This window comes from Nelumbo lutea, chromosome 6, assembly GCF_056320005.1.
Source record: "Nelumbo lutea isolate HS-2025 chromosome 6, American lotus-T2T, whole genome shotgun sequence".
In the NCBI taxonomy this organism is placed as follows: Eukaryota; Viridiplantae; Streptophyta; class Magnoliopsida; order Proteales; family Nelumbonaceae; genus Nelumbo; species Nelumbo lutea.
Window position 1 is genome coordinate 63,681,290 of NC_142689.1, and position 13,441 is coordinate 63,694,730.

Here is a 13,441-nt window from a genome sequence, read left to right on the forward strand (position 1 = left end):
CATGACATTTTCCAGAAGAAAGCACTGATCTTTGGAGGAATGGGATAACACCATATTTCTTTAACAGGGAAAGAAGGGGAAGTGGCTACAAGGGAGTTAAAAAAGGAATTGCATGAGAACAACCTAGCATGATTAGGGGTCCACACCCTATTATCCACCCCACTTTATTTTCTAAACTTCCATTCTGATTACCTCCATGCAACAAATGCATTTTGAAACTAGTCCTATTTTGCAGCATCTCTTATTTTCGTTAGTTGGCAATCTGCATTTATTGCTGACTATACATAATAAATAGTTTTTTCTTTTGGGAACTTTTCCATGCCATACCAATCTCAACCAATTAATTTTTGTGACCCTTAGTCTTATCTTGTCCAAAGCTGACTTCAAAGTAAAGAACCATTAGTGTTTAATTCCCGTGTAATACCTTGCAAATGTGTTATTTTAAAGCATGAATTTTAAGTTGAGCAACAAGGTTTGAGTTGAAAGTTCAAATTGGGGTCCACACCAGTGACCATTTCTGTCCAGAACATCTTAATCAGAAATTATAGGTTTCATGTCACTTAAGTCATCATGTAATCACATAAATGTTGCTTATTTCAATATTTTACATTTTGTTAACATGAGATGATATATTTGTCAATGGACATATACATAATCGAATAGAGCCTATCTTTAGATTTAGAGAGGTAATAGACAGTTTTTAAAGTTGGGTATCAAGAAAAGTCTACGAACTTCTAGCTTGATGAAATGTCTGCCCACTACAAATCATCCCAAAATCTGATTTTTCCCTAAACAAGGATCATAGAAGATAAAACAAAAGAATAAGTTGAGGACAGAACAGTGTTTTATAGCACAAGGCACAAAAAAAGTGCAAGAGGCTTTCTGCACCCAAGGTGCAAGGCGCAAGGCAAGACATGCACCTTTTTTAAAGCAAGGTGCAAATTAAAAAATCAAAAAGATGCAAAAAATATCAGAAACTGCAAAAAAAAAATCAAAAACATATATATTAAAATAGTATTATTTAAATATATATGTAGAGAACACTGATGTGGGCCCCACAGCTACGGTCCCACTGTGTTCGTAGGGTAGAAGATGTTCTAGTCTGCCTAGGGTTAGCTATTGGTCATTTAGTTGTTTCAGTTGTTATTTTTTCCAGTCTTATTTTTTGCTCTATTTGTTATGTAAAGACTAAGGGCAGATCTGTCCTTTCCATGTAATGAGCATAACCTATAAATATTAATTAAAGTGGCGGCGGCAGAACATTAAGCTTCTGCTCCTCCTTTCAACCCTTGTGTTCTACTGCTTCTCCTCCCTCTTCCTCTTCTTTCCTCTTACCTTTCTTCTTATCTTCGATCCTGAAATCCATTAGGGTTCAAGACTGATAACAGTCCTGAACTTCTACTTGGTATTAGAGCTAGGGTTTCTCATGTGAGTCTAGTCCAGCCGACCACATGAGAACCATCTAAGGCTGGAAGCTGAGAAAGCAGAGTTCGTTGACTGGTTCTTGGAGATCTCCAGAGGGTTAGCAGCTGTTTGAAGAATAGCCACAGTTGCAGCGAGTTGGTGATCAGGAAGAATCAGAGAAGGCTAGGGTTAGGGTAACCTTGGTAGGCAGCGAACTGCATCCTATTGTAAGTCTTTTATTTTCTAAGAGAAGTAACATCAGAGAAGATAGGTTGGACCTATCCAGCAAGGGTGGCCGAACCACTCTACGGTTTTATCTCTCTATTCTCTAGGGTTTTGTCTTATCCCTGCGGCAAACCCTAGTATTGGACTGAACCTTGTGATCTTATCCCTGCGGCAAATCCTAATAGTTCAGTTTTAGGGTTCCAGCATATCAGATTGATCAGTTTTAGGGTTTCATATTAACCCTAATACAAACCTTATCCGTACGGTACTGTCTGGAGTGTACGGCTTTTAGGACTGATTAAAACCTCAAATTGGCTTCAGCATATCAGATTGTTCTTCAAACTGTTTTTCAGTTTTCTTTTGGGGTTTCGAACACTTCTAAAGGGGTGAAAACAGTTCGGACTGTTGCTGTTGTGTGTGGTTGTTGATTTCAGATCAGTTTTATACATGTTTCATGCACATCTACTATGAGTACAGATTGGTTCTATACTGATTTTGTGATTGTGGTTGGTAGTCCTAGTGCTGGTTTTGATTGTAGTAACCCTAATTTTGAGACTTCTGGTTCTTGACCAAAATGGAGTTTAAGAATCAGGCAGAAGGCAGTTTTGGGAACAGCAGTTATGGTGGTGGTTCTGAGACAGGTTTTCAGATTACAACCGTAAAGTTTGATGGATCAAACTATTTGGAATGGGCCCAATCAGCCATGATGGCTATTGGGGGAAGGGGCAAAGTAGGGTATCTCTTGGGAGATGTGGCAGAACCTTCCAAGGGAGACCCTATGTATACCAAGTGGGTCCAAGAAAACTACTTGGTTATGACATGGCTCTGTAATTCTATGCAGCCCCATATAGCCGAAATTACTTGTGGGCAAAGACAGCCAAGGAGATATGGAATGTGATGAAAAAGACTTACTCCCAACCCCTTAATGTTGCCAGAGCATATGAGTTGAAATGTGAGGTGAATTCCCTTAAACAAGGAGAGAATATGATATTGTGAGCAGCAGATTTTGACCAGAGATAGTGTGACCCTCTCTCAGGCATACTCCTTAGTGCACAGTGAAGAGACTAGGAGGAAAATCAATATGCAACCTCAGCCGCTTACACCTGCCTTGGTAGCTGTCAAACCCAAAACAGAGGGTGATTCAGAGAGGGACAGAAAGAAGGAAGATAAAAGGGATGTGGTGTGTGATCATTGCAAGAAACCTAAACACACAAAAGAAACATGCTGGAAGTTGCATCCACATTTGGTCCCGGCAAAGTTGAGAAATAAAAAGGGTAATGCTCATGTGGCTATGACTACTGATTCAGCATCCTCATCTGGCACAAGAGGCACACCATTAGAGACCTTAGCTGCAGTTCGGGCTGCTCTAATACAATTGGAGAAGGAAGTTGGCAGTTCAGCTCAGTTACCACAGTCATCGTCAGCCCCGGCCACATCGGTCTTTGCACACTCAAGTACTCGAGCCCCAGCCTACCATTGCCTCCGCTCCAGGTACTACTGAACCTTGTTGGATAATAGATTCAGGTGCATCCGACCATATGACTAACTTGCCCTCTTTGTTTACTACTTATTACTTATCTTCTGGTAGGGATAAAGTATCTATAGCTGATGGCTCTCTTGTCCCTATTTCTAGCAAGGGTGACATCAAACTGTCGGATACTATATCCTGTCCTCTGTCTTGCATGTTCCTAAACTGGATACTAACCTCCTTTCCGTTAGTAGTATTACCAAACATTTGAACTGCTCAGTAACTTTCTTCCCTGACCGATGTGTTTTTCAGGACCTGGAGACGAAGAAGGTGACTGGGACTGGCCGTGAGACGAATGGGATCTATCTGCTCGGGGAGAGTTCTCGTCGGGAAGAGTCAGTGGATAAGAAGTTACTTGTTTCTCAGGTTGTGAGTCCGGTTATGCTTTGGCATAACCGATTGGGTCATTTATCTTTTCGGTCCTTGAAGAGCCTGTTTCCTACTTTGTTTGAGTCTATTGAGTCATCTCAGTTGAAGTGTGAAAGTTGTGAGTTGGGTAAATATTGTAGAAACTCTTATTCATTGAGTAATAAAAGGAGTAATAGTTCTTTTGATATTGTGCATACTGATGTTTGGGGGCCATATCACATTCCTTCAATGGGTGGGTACAGGTATTTTTTGTTATTTGTTGATGACCACACCCGTTTTTCTTGGGTTTATCTTATGCGATCACGAGATGAGGTGCCTGCCCTGACCCAAAACTTCCACCAAATGATCCTAACCCAGTTTGATACCAGGATCAAAGTGCTTAGATCTGATAATGCAAAGGAATACTTTGCTAAGCCATTGGCATCGTACCTCCTTAATCATGGGGTTATCCACCAAAGCACTTGCCCTCATACACCTCAGCAGAATGGGATTGCAGAGAGGAAGAATAGGCACATCTTAGAAGTGGCTAGAAGTATCATGTTTACCTCCAATGTCCCTATTCGCTTTTGGGATGATGCTATCCTTATGGCGGTATATCTTATTAATCGGATTCCTTCCCGGGTTCTTGATATGAAACCTCCTTTTTCCCTTCTATACCCCAATGAGGAGTTGTTCACTATTCCCCTCAAGACATTTGGTTGTACCTGTTTTGTTCAATTTCCCGGTCCCCATCACTCCAAGTTTGAACCCAAGGCCTCCAAATGCATCTTTCTTGGTTATGCACAAACTCAAAAGGGTTATTGTTGTTATGATCCTGTCTCAGGGAAGAAGTTTATATCCATGGATGTCACTTTCTTTGAGGAGACACCCTACTATTCTCGGGTCTCTCCTCAGGGGGAGAGTAGTGAGCGTGGAGATTTGGGTCCTTTTCTTCAGGGGGAGTGCAGTGAGGACAGGGTTAATACTTTTGGGGTTGTTCCCCTACCTATTCCAGTTGGTGATGAGGGCTGCAGTAGCGAGGGTGGTCAGAGGGATCAGAAGTTGAGAGTCTATCACAGGCGATGCAAGCAGATTGATCTTGGTCATCAGCAGTCCCGGCCAGCTCCAACCTCTTCTGCGGCTCCAAGTCCAGATATTACAGCCCCAGGGCCCACAGAGACTCCTTCCATTGTTGCTACCTCACCCTCTACAGATGACCTTGACCTTCCCATTGCCCTCCGTAAAGGAAAACGGCATTGCACCACATCTATGGCCCACTGCATCTCCCAGTTTATGTCCTATGATCGCCTATCTCCCTCCTATAGGTCCTATCTCACCTTCGTTGCTGATGTCCCTATTCCGAGAACAGTGCAAGAAGCCCTATCAGTCCCGGAGTGGAGAGGTACAATGCAAGTTGAAATAGATGCCCTGTTGAAAAATAATACCTGGGAGCTAGTTGACTTGCCCAAAGGAAAGAAACCAGTTGGATGCAGGTGGGTATTTACTGTGAAGCACAATGCGGATGGTTCCATTGAGAGGTACAAGGCTCGACTAGTTGCAAAAGGGTTCACTCAGACTTATGGTATAGATTACTTGGAGACACTTGCCCCGGTAGCCAAGATGACCACCATTCGGGTTCTATTGTCTCTTGCAGCAAGCTACACTTGGCCTTTGTACCAAATGGATGTTAAGAATGCCTTCCTGAATGGGGACTTGCAGGAAGAGGTTTACATGCAGTTGCCTCCTGGATTCTATGATACAAAGGCAGGTAAGAAGGTCTGCCGGCTCAATAAGGCATTGTATGGTTTGAAGCAGTCACCTAGAGCTTGGTTCGACAGATTCAGACTAGCCCTTGGGAAGTTCGATTATGTACAGGCCCAGTCAGATCATACACTATTCATCAAGAGGGTGGAGTCATCACTGACACTACTTGCAGTATATGTTGATGATATTGTGGTGACAGGAAATGACAATGATGAGATTGAGTACCTCAAACATCTCCTTCATCAAGAGTTTGAGGTGAAAGATCTGGGTACGCTACGGTATTTTTTGGGTATTGAGGTTGCTAGAACTAAACAGGGGATCTTTGTCTCTCAGAGAAAATATGTTTTAGATCTCTTAGCTGAAACTGGAAAGTTGGGTGTCAAACCTGCAGATACACCCATTGAACAAAACCACAGGATTAGTGCAGAGAGTGGGAAGCTGCTTGAAGACAAAGTTATGTTCCAGTGGTTAGTGGGAAAGCTCCTATATCTATGCCTCACCCAGCCAGATATCAGTTATGCCGTTAGTGTTGTCAGTCAGTACATGCATTCTCCTAGAACCACGCACCTTCTAGCAGCAGAAAGAATACTAGCATACTTAAAGAGATGCCCGGGTAGAGGTATACTGTTCAAGAACAATGACCACATGAAGGTAGAAGTCTACGGATGCCGATTGGGCTGGGAGTGTTGATGACAGAAGGTCTACCTCTGGATATTGTGCTCTTGTGGGAGGTAACCTGGTTTCTTGGAGGAGTAAGAAACAGAGTGTTGTCTCCCGATCCAGTGTTGAAGCTGAGTACAGGTCAATGGCTAATGGAGTGGCTGAAATTCTTTGGCTGAGATCACTACTTGAGGAGTTGGGTATTGAGTATGAGAAGCCCCTGATGTTGTATTATGATAATCAAGCGGTTATTAATATAGCACACAACCCAGTGCAACATGACAGGACTAAACATATTGAAGTTGATCGACACTTTGTACGAGAGAGGGTCTCATCACAAGAAGTGTGTCTCCCATACATCACCTCCAATATGCAGCTGGAAGATATCCTCACCAAAGTTGTACCAGGAAGAAGCTAGAGGCAGATCTATCCAAGTTGGGAATGATAAACATTTATTCCCAACTTGAGGGGGAGTGTAGAGAACACTTATGTGGGCCCCACAGCTACGGTCCCACTGTGTTCGTAGGGTAGAAGATGTTCTAGTTTGCCTAGGGTTAGCTATTGGTCATTTAGTTGTTTCAGTTGTTATTTTTTTCAGTCTTATTTTTTGCTCTATTTGTTATGTAAAGACTAAGGGCAGATCTGTCCTTTCCATGTAATGAGCATAACCTATAAATATTAACTAAAGTGGCGGCGGCAGAACATTAAGCTTCTGCTCCTCCTTTCAACCCTTGTGTTCTACTGCTTCTCCTCTCTCTTCCTCTTCTTTCCTCTTACCTTTCTTCTTATCTTCGATCCTGAAATCCATTAGGGTTCAAGACTGATAACAGTCCTGAACTTCTACTATATATATATATAATAGAAATAGGAAAGAGGGCGGGGGAGGGGTCCTCTCACCATAGAGTTCACACATATCTCCTCCTCCTCTACTTTGTCACACATGTGCATATTTACTTTTAAATTAAATCATTAAAAATATAACAAGTCAAAATTAAAACCCTCATTCTTCATTTCTCTTATAAAATGCATATTTATCTCTAATTAAGAAGATCATTCTTAAATCTAATATCTCTCTCTCTCCCACTCACCCCAACCACTTTAATAGTCAAAGTTTGTAACATCTCCCCTCCCCATTAAATCCCTCTTGTCCTCTTAAATATCTATTAATCCCTTTTGGCTCTTTCTAATAAAGTAGAGTTATAAATTAGATGGATTGGGTTAGGTTAAGGGCCAACTCTAAATATGAACCCTAGCTTGGACAAAACCTAAATTTGCCCACTGAGTACATGGGGTGAACCAATCTTCTTCTTCTATAAAAGCCTAAAGAAACCATTTCTTCTTTCCATTGGTTATTAGGTTTTTCTCTTTTTATGTCTTAATTTAATGTAGTTTTGTTTCATAGACTGTTTTGGTTCAATAATAAAATGCAATAAGAAAGCACTTAAGGGGAGCCTTTAGTTATCTTTGTCAATTCAATTTTGAATTTGTTTTTAACTTGGTTATTTATCATATTCTAAGCATATTTTTTGGCTTTATAGGGCTACACAATGGAGTAGCCTATCCCCTGAACCCTTAACCCCAACCCCAGTGGTAGTGGGATTTGATCCTAGGTCTCGTTACAACTAACCAGAGAACCTACCAAGTCACCATCAGTTGGTTTTTCACGCTAAGCAGTTATAATATATAAGTTATGTAAAAAGGAATAAGTTTGAATCTCAATATCAATAACTAAAAAAATAAAATTATTTTTTATTATTGTATATGTAAAGAACTAGAAATATATAAAAAACTTTGATGAATAATTGTTACTTCATTTTTTTCTTAAAAATACATTTTTAAACAGCAGCCCGTGCATTGCATGGGTCACCACTTGTATTTAAAACAGAAGAATAAGTTGAGAGGACAGAACAGTGTTTTAAAAGTACAAGGAGCTTTTTGCGCCCAAGGTGCAAGGCACAAGGCGAGGCATGCACCTTTTTGAAGCAAGGTGCAAATTAAAAAAAAAAAAAACAAAAAAGATGCAAAAATATAAAAAAAAAACTATTAAAATAGTATTATTTAAAATATATATTTAAACTAAATGTTTTAAAAAGCTTATTAGCTCAAATTTAAATATACAAATGTAACATATAATGCATATTCAGAGTGAAAATGTATAAATAATATTAAATATAACATATAAACATATTCATGCACTCAACAATTCAAGCACATGTAACTTTTAATCTCTTTATTTCTTTCCTAATCACATACTCTAATTCTATGAGATGCTTTATACCAAGCCCCTTGAGGCAAGGCCAAACAAATCCATGCTAGAGTTCCAAATACCACTTTTGGTTGTAGAGCCCTGTGCCCTATTTGTTCTTTTTTAATCAATCTACTACCATTTTTTGAGTCGCTTTCCACCACAATATGTTTCAAGTTCAGTGTTTTCCCTATTTATGAACCTTTCTACACCACCTTAAGCCCAGTCCTTGTCGAATTTTCTTCTCCTACTGGACCTAATAAGATTGCCATAATTGAACAAGGATTATTTCTGTATTCTCCTACACCTGTTCTCCCAGGGTTTCCTAGGCTGCAACCATCAAAATTAAACTTCACTACTCCACACCTAGGTGGGATCCATTGCCATTAAGGTTTAGATCTGTATGATGATAAGTTTGCTTCCCATTACAAACCTTTCAGCATGTCATCTAAGGTAAACTGGTCAATAAATCCATTGTCTTGGCCCAATTGCACTATTTTCACTTAAATATTTTCAATCAAGCCCTCCTCAGTTCTTTCCTTCCCATTGAAAATTCTATTACTTCTTCCCATACAGTTCAAATGACCGGTTCCCTCATACATCTCAAATAGCACTTTTCCCCTTCTATATGGCTGTGAGAAAAAAGTGATCTTAAAGAGGCTTTCCACATCAGTAGGAGGAATCCACCTAACACACAAAAACAGCAAAGAACTAAGTCCAAACACTAGCAACAAATGAACAAGAGATTAGTAGGTGATGAGTTGATTCTCTCTACTTGCATAACATAGAAAACAGATGTGAGGCGATAAGCACCAATAGGGTTTCCTCTTTTGAAGAGCTTCAAAGGTTCTAATTTTGAGGCGAAAAACTTTCCAATAGAATGTTCACTCTTGGTGGCACAGGTAAAAAGGGCAACCCGGTGTATGAGGCTCCCACCAATGCAGGGTCTGGGGAGGGACAGATGTACGCAGCCTCACGCCTGCACATACAGAGAGGCTATTTCCAAGATTTGAACCCTGGTCATCCAGGTCGCAATGGAGGAACCCAAATTTCTTGGTGGCACAAGTCCACTCCAAATGTCTTCCACAAGGAAAGTTTTGTGGAACACAAGGGCCAATAGACAGGGACCTGAAAAGGAGACAAAAAGAACAAACCTGAGGCACAAGCAGTACAAATCCTGCCATTGGGCTTGGACGAGTCCAAAACACTATCTAAGGAGTTCAACAAAGTGACAACCAAAGGAGTTTCAAAGTCCCCCGACCTCTCCTAAATCAAGCATACTAATATAACCCAGTGTTTGACAAGGAAGATAGGTTTTGCTTGGTAAGAAGAGATAGAGAGGAGATAGGTATTCCCTCTCTCTCTCTCTCTCTCTCCCATTCTTCTCCACATTCTTGATTTCAAGATCTCCGCAACAGCTAGTACTCAGACATCATAAAACTTGGGAAGCGTCATTAAATGGCACCACTAGATGACTAATATCCATCCCAGGTAAGTTTCTTAGTCAGTTCCATCAAACCTAACCATTCTCACACTCTCTCAGGTGAGAATCTTCTCTCTGAAAATTGACCCTCCCCTAAAACCGATGAAAACCAATCTAATCTGGATGCCCACCATAGTTTAGCCCCAAACGTTCATCTAAAAACAAATTCTAAAAATTCCATTTAAATCCCTTGTTTCTAGAATTTCCCTACTTTGTAGCTTTAGAAATCTTTCATCTTTATGTAAAAATTTGTTAAGAAACTCTCCATAACCAAATGGCACATCCCTATACCTGTGAAAGAAACAGTTATTCCTCAGCCTAGGATCATGCAAGTCCTGCATTACTATGAGTTGATGATTTTTTTTTCGGAGTGGAGTGGAGCTCTGTAGTGATCCTCTTTTTGTAAACCTAAACCTACATCCTTTCATGTTACTCCCATTCTTTTGCCTTAATGAATAGTTATCAAGTCTAAAAAATTGTAATACAGAATAAACTTTTTAGTGGTAAATTAACACAGAATAAATAAAAGAGGCAAAATAAAGTTTCTATTCAAACATACTTATGGCTCCATAACTAAAAGCCATTAGTATTTTGAAAACATACCATCTTCTGTATCCAATGGTCCAATATGCTTGGACAGAGCCTTGTTCATTTGAAACATATTGATGGAATCAACACCAAAAAGGGAGCGCAATTTTTCATCACACATTATATTTCTTTTGTTGTTTGGATCTTGCAAATTCTTCTCCCGGATGTATACCCATAGCTGCTTGACAACCTACAACAAAAATGTAAAAGTGCAAGGAGTACGATGACAAGAACACTTTTATATCCTAAATTAACTAATGACTAAAAGAAGTTTCTAGAAACTTATAAGCATACTTACCTCAGTTCTGGCCATTTCAGGTACTCCAATAAATTTCTTAAGTTGAGGAGAAAGAGTGCATAATTTGGTAAACCCACCTCTTTTTTTTACCTCTTTGCTAAGCTTGTTTGATCTGCTTAATAAGATAAAACCACTACTAATTTATCAATGCCAGCAACCTGAATGATTATCTACAACAAAATTATCTCACATTCCATTACAAAGAAAGCAAAAGCATTACCCCATTCTTTTAGAGTTAAAACGTCATGGGTACACTTCAAATAAGATGTGACTGAAGACACACAAGAAATATAATAACGGTATAACAGAAATTCAAATAATGGTGTAACAGAAATTCAAATAGTGGTATAACAGAAATTCAAACAATGGTGCAACAGAAATTCAAACAATGGTGCAACAGAAATTCAAATGGTGGTATAACAGAAATTCAAATAGCGGTACGACAGAGGTTCAAATAATAGTACAACAGAAATTTAAATAATGGGAGTTCAGATAACGGAAAAGCAGAAATTCAAATAAAGGTACACAAAAATTCAGCCAGAGTAGATTACAAATTGGAAGCACGCGACTGAAATATGACAAACAAATAAATGACAATGGTAATAGGAGTGAAAACAGATTACAAACAGAAATATGATTAAGAAGGAAAAAAATATAGACTACAAAGAATAGTTTAGATAAGATGGTGACTCAGCAATGGAAACTTGTGACAGCTGAATATTAAACTAAATCACAGACTATAGGTAACAGATGCAAGTCTCAGGCCAACAAGTAGATAGTCGCTAACGAATAGAAAGACTAAATAAATTGATCAAATTAGCAGAATCTCGATAATATTCCAGACTGATTCTTTTTCATGAAAAAGAGGTCCTCTACAACTAGTTATACCAGGAATCAAGTGAAGCTTGAATGTCCTTTAGGCTTTAAATGTTTGGTGGTTTGGATTAAGCATCTTAGTGTATCAATTAGTTTTGTTAAGCTACTATAGCGTGTGTATTACAAAGTAAATTCAGCTATGACAGATTTGTTAGGAAAACCAAGATAGACGAAAAGGGTTTAGGACTTCCCTTGGAGAGGAGCGTAATCCAACACAGCTGGGCAAATAATATCCTCCTTTTTGCAGAAATGGCGTAATAGGAAGTGTGGCCAAGGTACATTGCCATCACATCTCTGTCCCTCTCACATCTTACAGCTCTAGCCATTGGGGGAGAGAGTGGACTGTGAAACAGCCCTGTTGTAAAGCCGAATAGATGGCTGAAAAAGGTTTGCCCCAGTGAAATAATGAAAAAAAAAAAACAAGAAAATGGCTGATAAAACTTGAATCGAACTTGGATGTTGGGTCGAGAAAGTGTCGATTAGAAGCCTTTCACCTTGAAGAGGTGAGGAGGGGAGGTGAAAGGGGCTTTGGGGATTTAAAAGGTTCTAGGAGGAAGACGTTAAGGCTTCCTCCTAGAATGGAAAGAGAGGGCACGGGAGTGGAGAGGGGATGAGGGGAAGCCATAAATGGAAGGGAAGAAATAATGGTGGAGAAGAGGAGAAAATAGTGGAGCAGAAATCAGGGAAGGAGATTGGACGGAGAAATGAGAGGAGATAAGAAGCATCGAGGGAGAAAAGAGAAAAAAGGGAAGGAAAGAAAATAAGGAAAAACGGGTGGAGCCCACAGGGGAGGGAGAGGAAATTAATTTACAAAAATAAAAATAAAAATAAAGGTCGATGCTTACAGCATCATTCAACAAAGTCATAATACCATGATAGAAACGGCATAACAGCCATGTCATATATCTTGAACACACTCATTAGGACTATTCTAAACTCATAAGATGGTAAATTCTCAAACATGGTATCTGACATGATAGAAAGAGGACAGTGCAGCAAGCTTGGTAGAAACTAGTGCTTGTGTTGTTACAGGGTAGGGTCTGATTCCAAATTCTTGGAACCGACCCCCACCCAAACTGGTTCCACGGTCTAGGGGTTTACCCTACCCAAAACAACCTGGAGAACCGGCCTTGGTTGGCCTTGGTGCAACTAGCCTTGGAACCGAAAAAATCTCAAAATACTTTGAAAATGTGATGATTTGAACCCAAGCACTCATGTTTTACAAAGGCCACAGTCTCACTTTACCACTGAGTCACTTATTTTCATTTTTAATATTTGAATGTGTATAATAAGTAATGTAAAAGGTAAATTTTACAAAATTTAAATTATAATGATAAGCTTTTAACCATATATTAATATATTATGATAACCTACATATTAAATTACTCAATTTAATATCCACCAAAAAAGTTGATCAATATAGATAATATATGTTGTGAACTATATATTATAATTATTGAAAATCAAGTTTTTAAAGAACATGTTCCTTTTTTTTTTTTTTGGTGGGGGGTGGAGTAAAGAAAGAACAGGTTCCATAGGTAGACCCTGGAACCAGCCTTCACAGGGTAGGTTCCAGGTTCTGCCTTGGAACCAAACCAAACTGACCCATGCTCACCCCTAGTAGAGTATACGCATAAGTTCTCCATCATTCACACAAATGCCTTTTCTATCAAATTGTGTATATGTTTGTGCTTGTATGATACAAATGTATGCATAATTAATAACAGAAAGACTTCACTAACATACAAGTGTAAAATTAACAATTAAAACAGAACAAATCATCATTTAACCAAAAAAAACTACCTAAAAAGATAAAAAAATGTAAAAGATAAATGTTTCCATTTTAGTAATCTCTTTCCACTCTCTTCCAAAATCAACTATCCCCGCATCTTGGAATTTTCTAATATAAAATTTAAAAAAGAAATCCTAGACGACAGATCATAGATCCCAGTAAATCATTTGAAGTGGATAAGAGACTCCTTGTTCCCCTTTTTTTGTCTTTTTTGCAGGTAAAGTCTAAGC

The 13,441-nt window shown here is 39.2% G+C and overlaps 1 protein-coding gene across 5 annotated transcripts in view; it reads right to left on the minus strand.

Moving 5' to 3' along the window:
• The window catches only part of LOC148849243 (uncharacterized), an 86,000-nt gene that overhangs the window by 49,002 nt on the left and 23,557 nt on the right, over positions 1-13,441 (minus strand). For 3 of the 5 annotated variants that reach the window (XM_088951190.1, XM_088951192.1, XM_088951191.1), the window contains exons 2-3: positions 10,544-10,676; positions 10,261-10,435 (exon numbers count right to left, since the gene is read on the minus strand). In XM_088951190.1, coding sequence (XP_088807316.1) covers positions 10,261-10,435; positions 10,544-10,676 — 308 coding nt within the window. The remainder of the gene's footprint in view (positions 1-10,260; positions 10,436-10,543; positions 10,677-13,441) is intronic. The other 2 variants (XM_088951193.1, XM_088951195.1) reach the window with 1 other exon arrangement.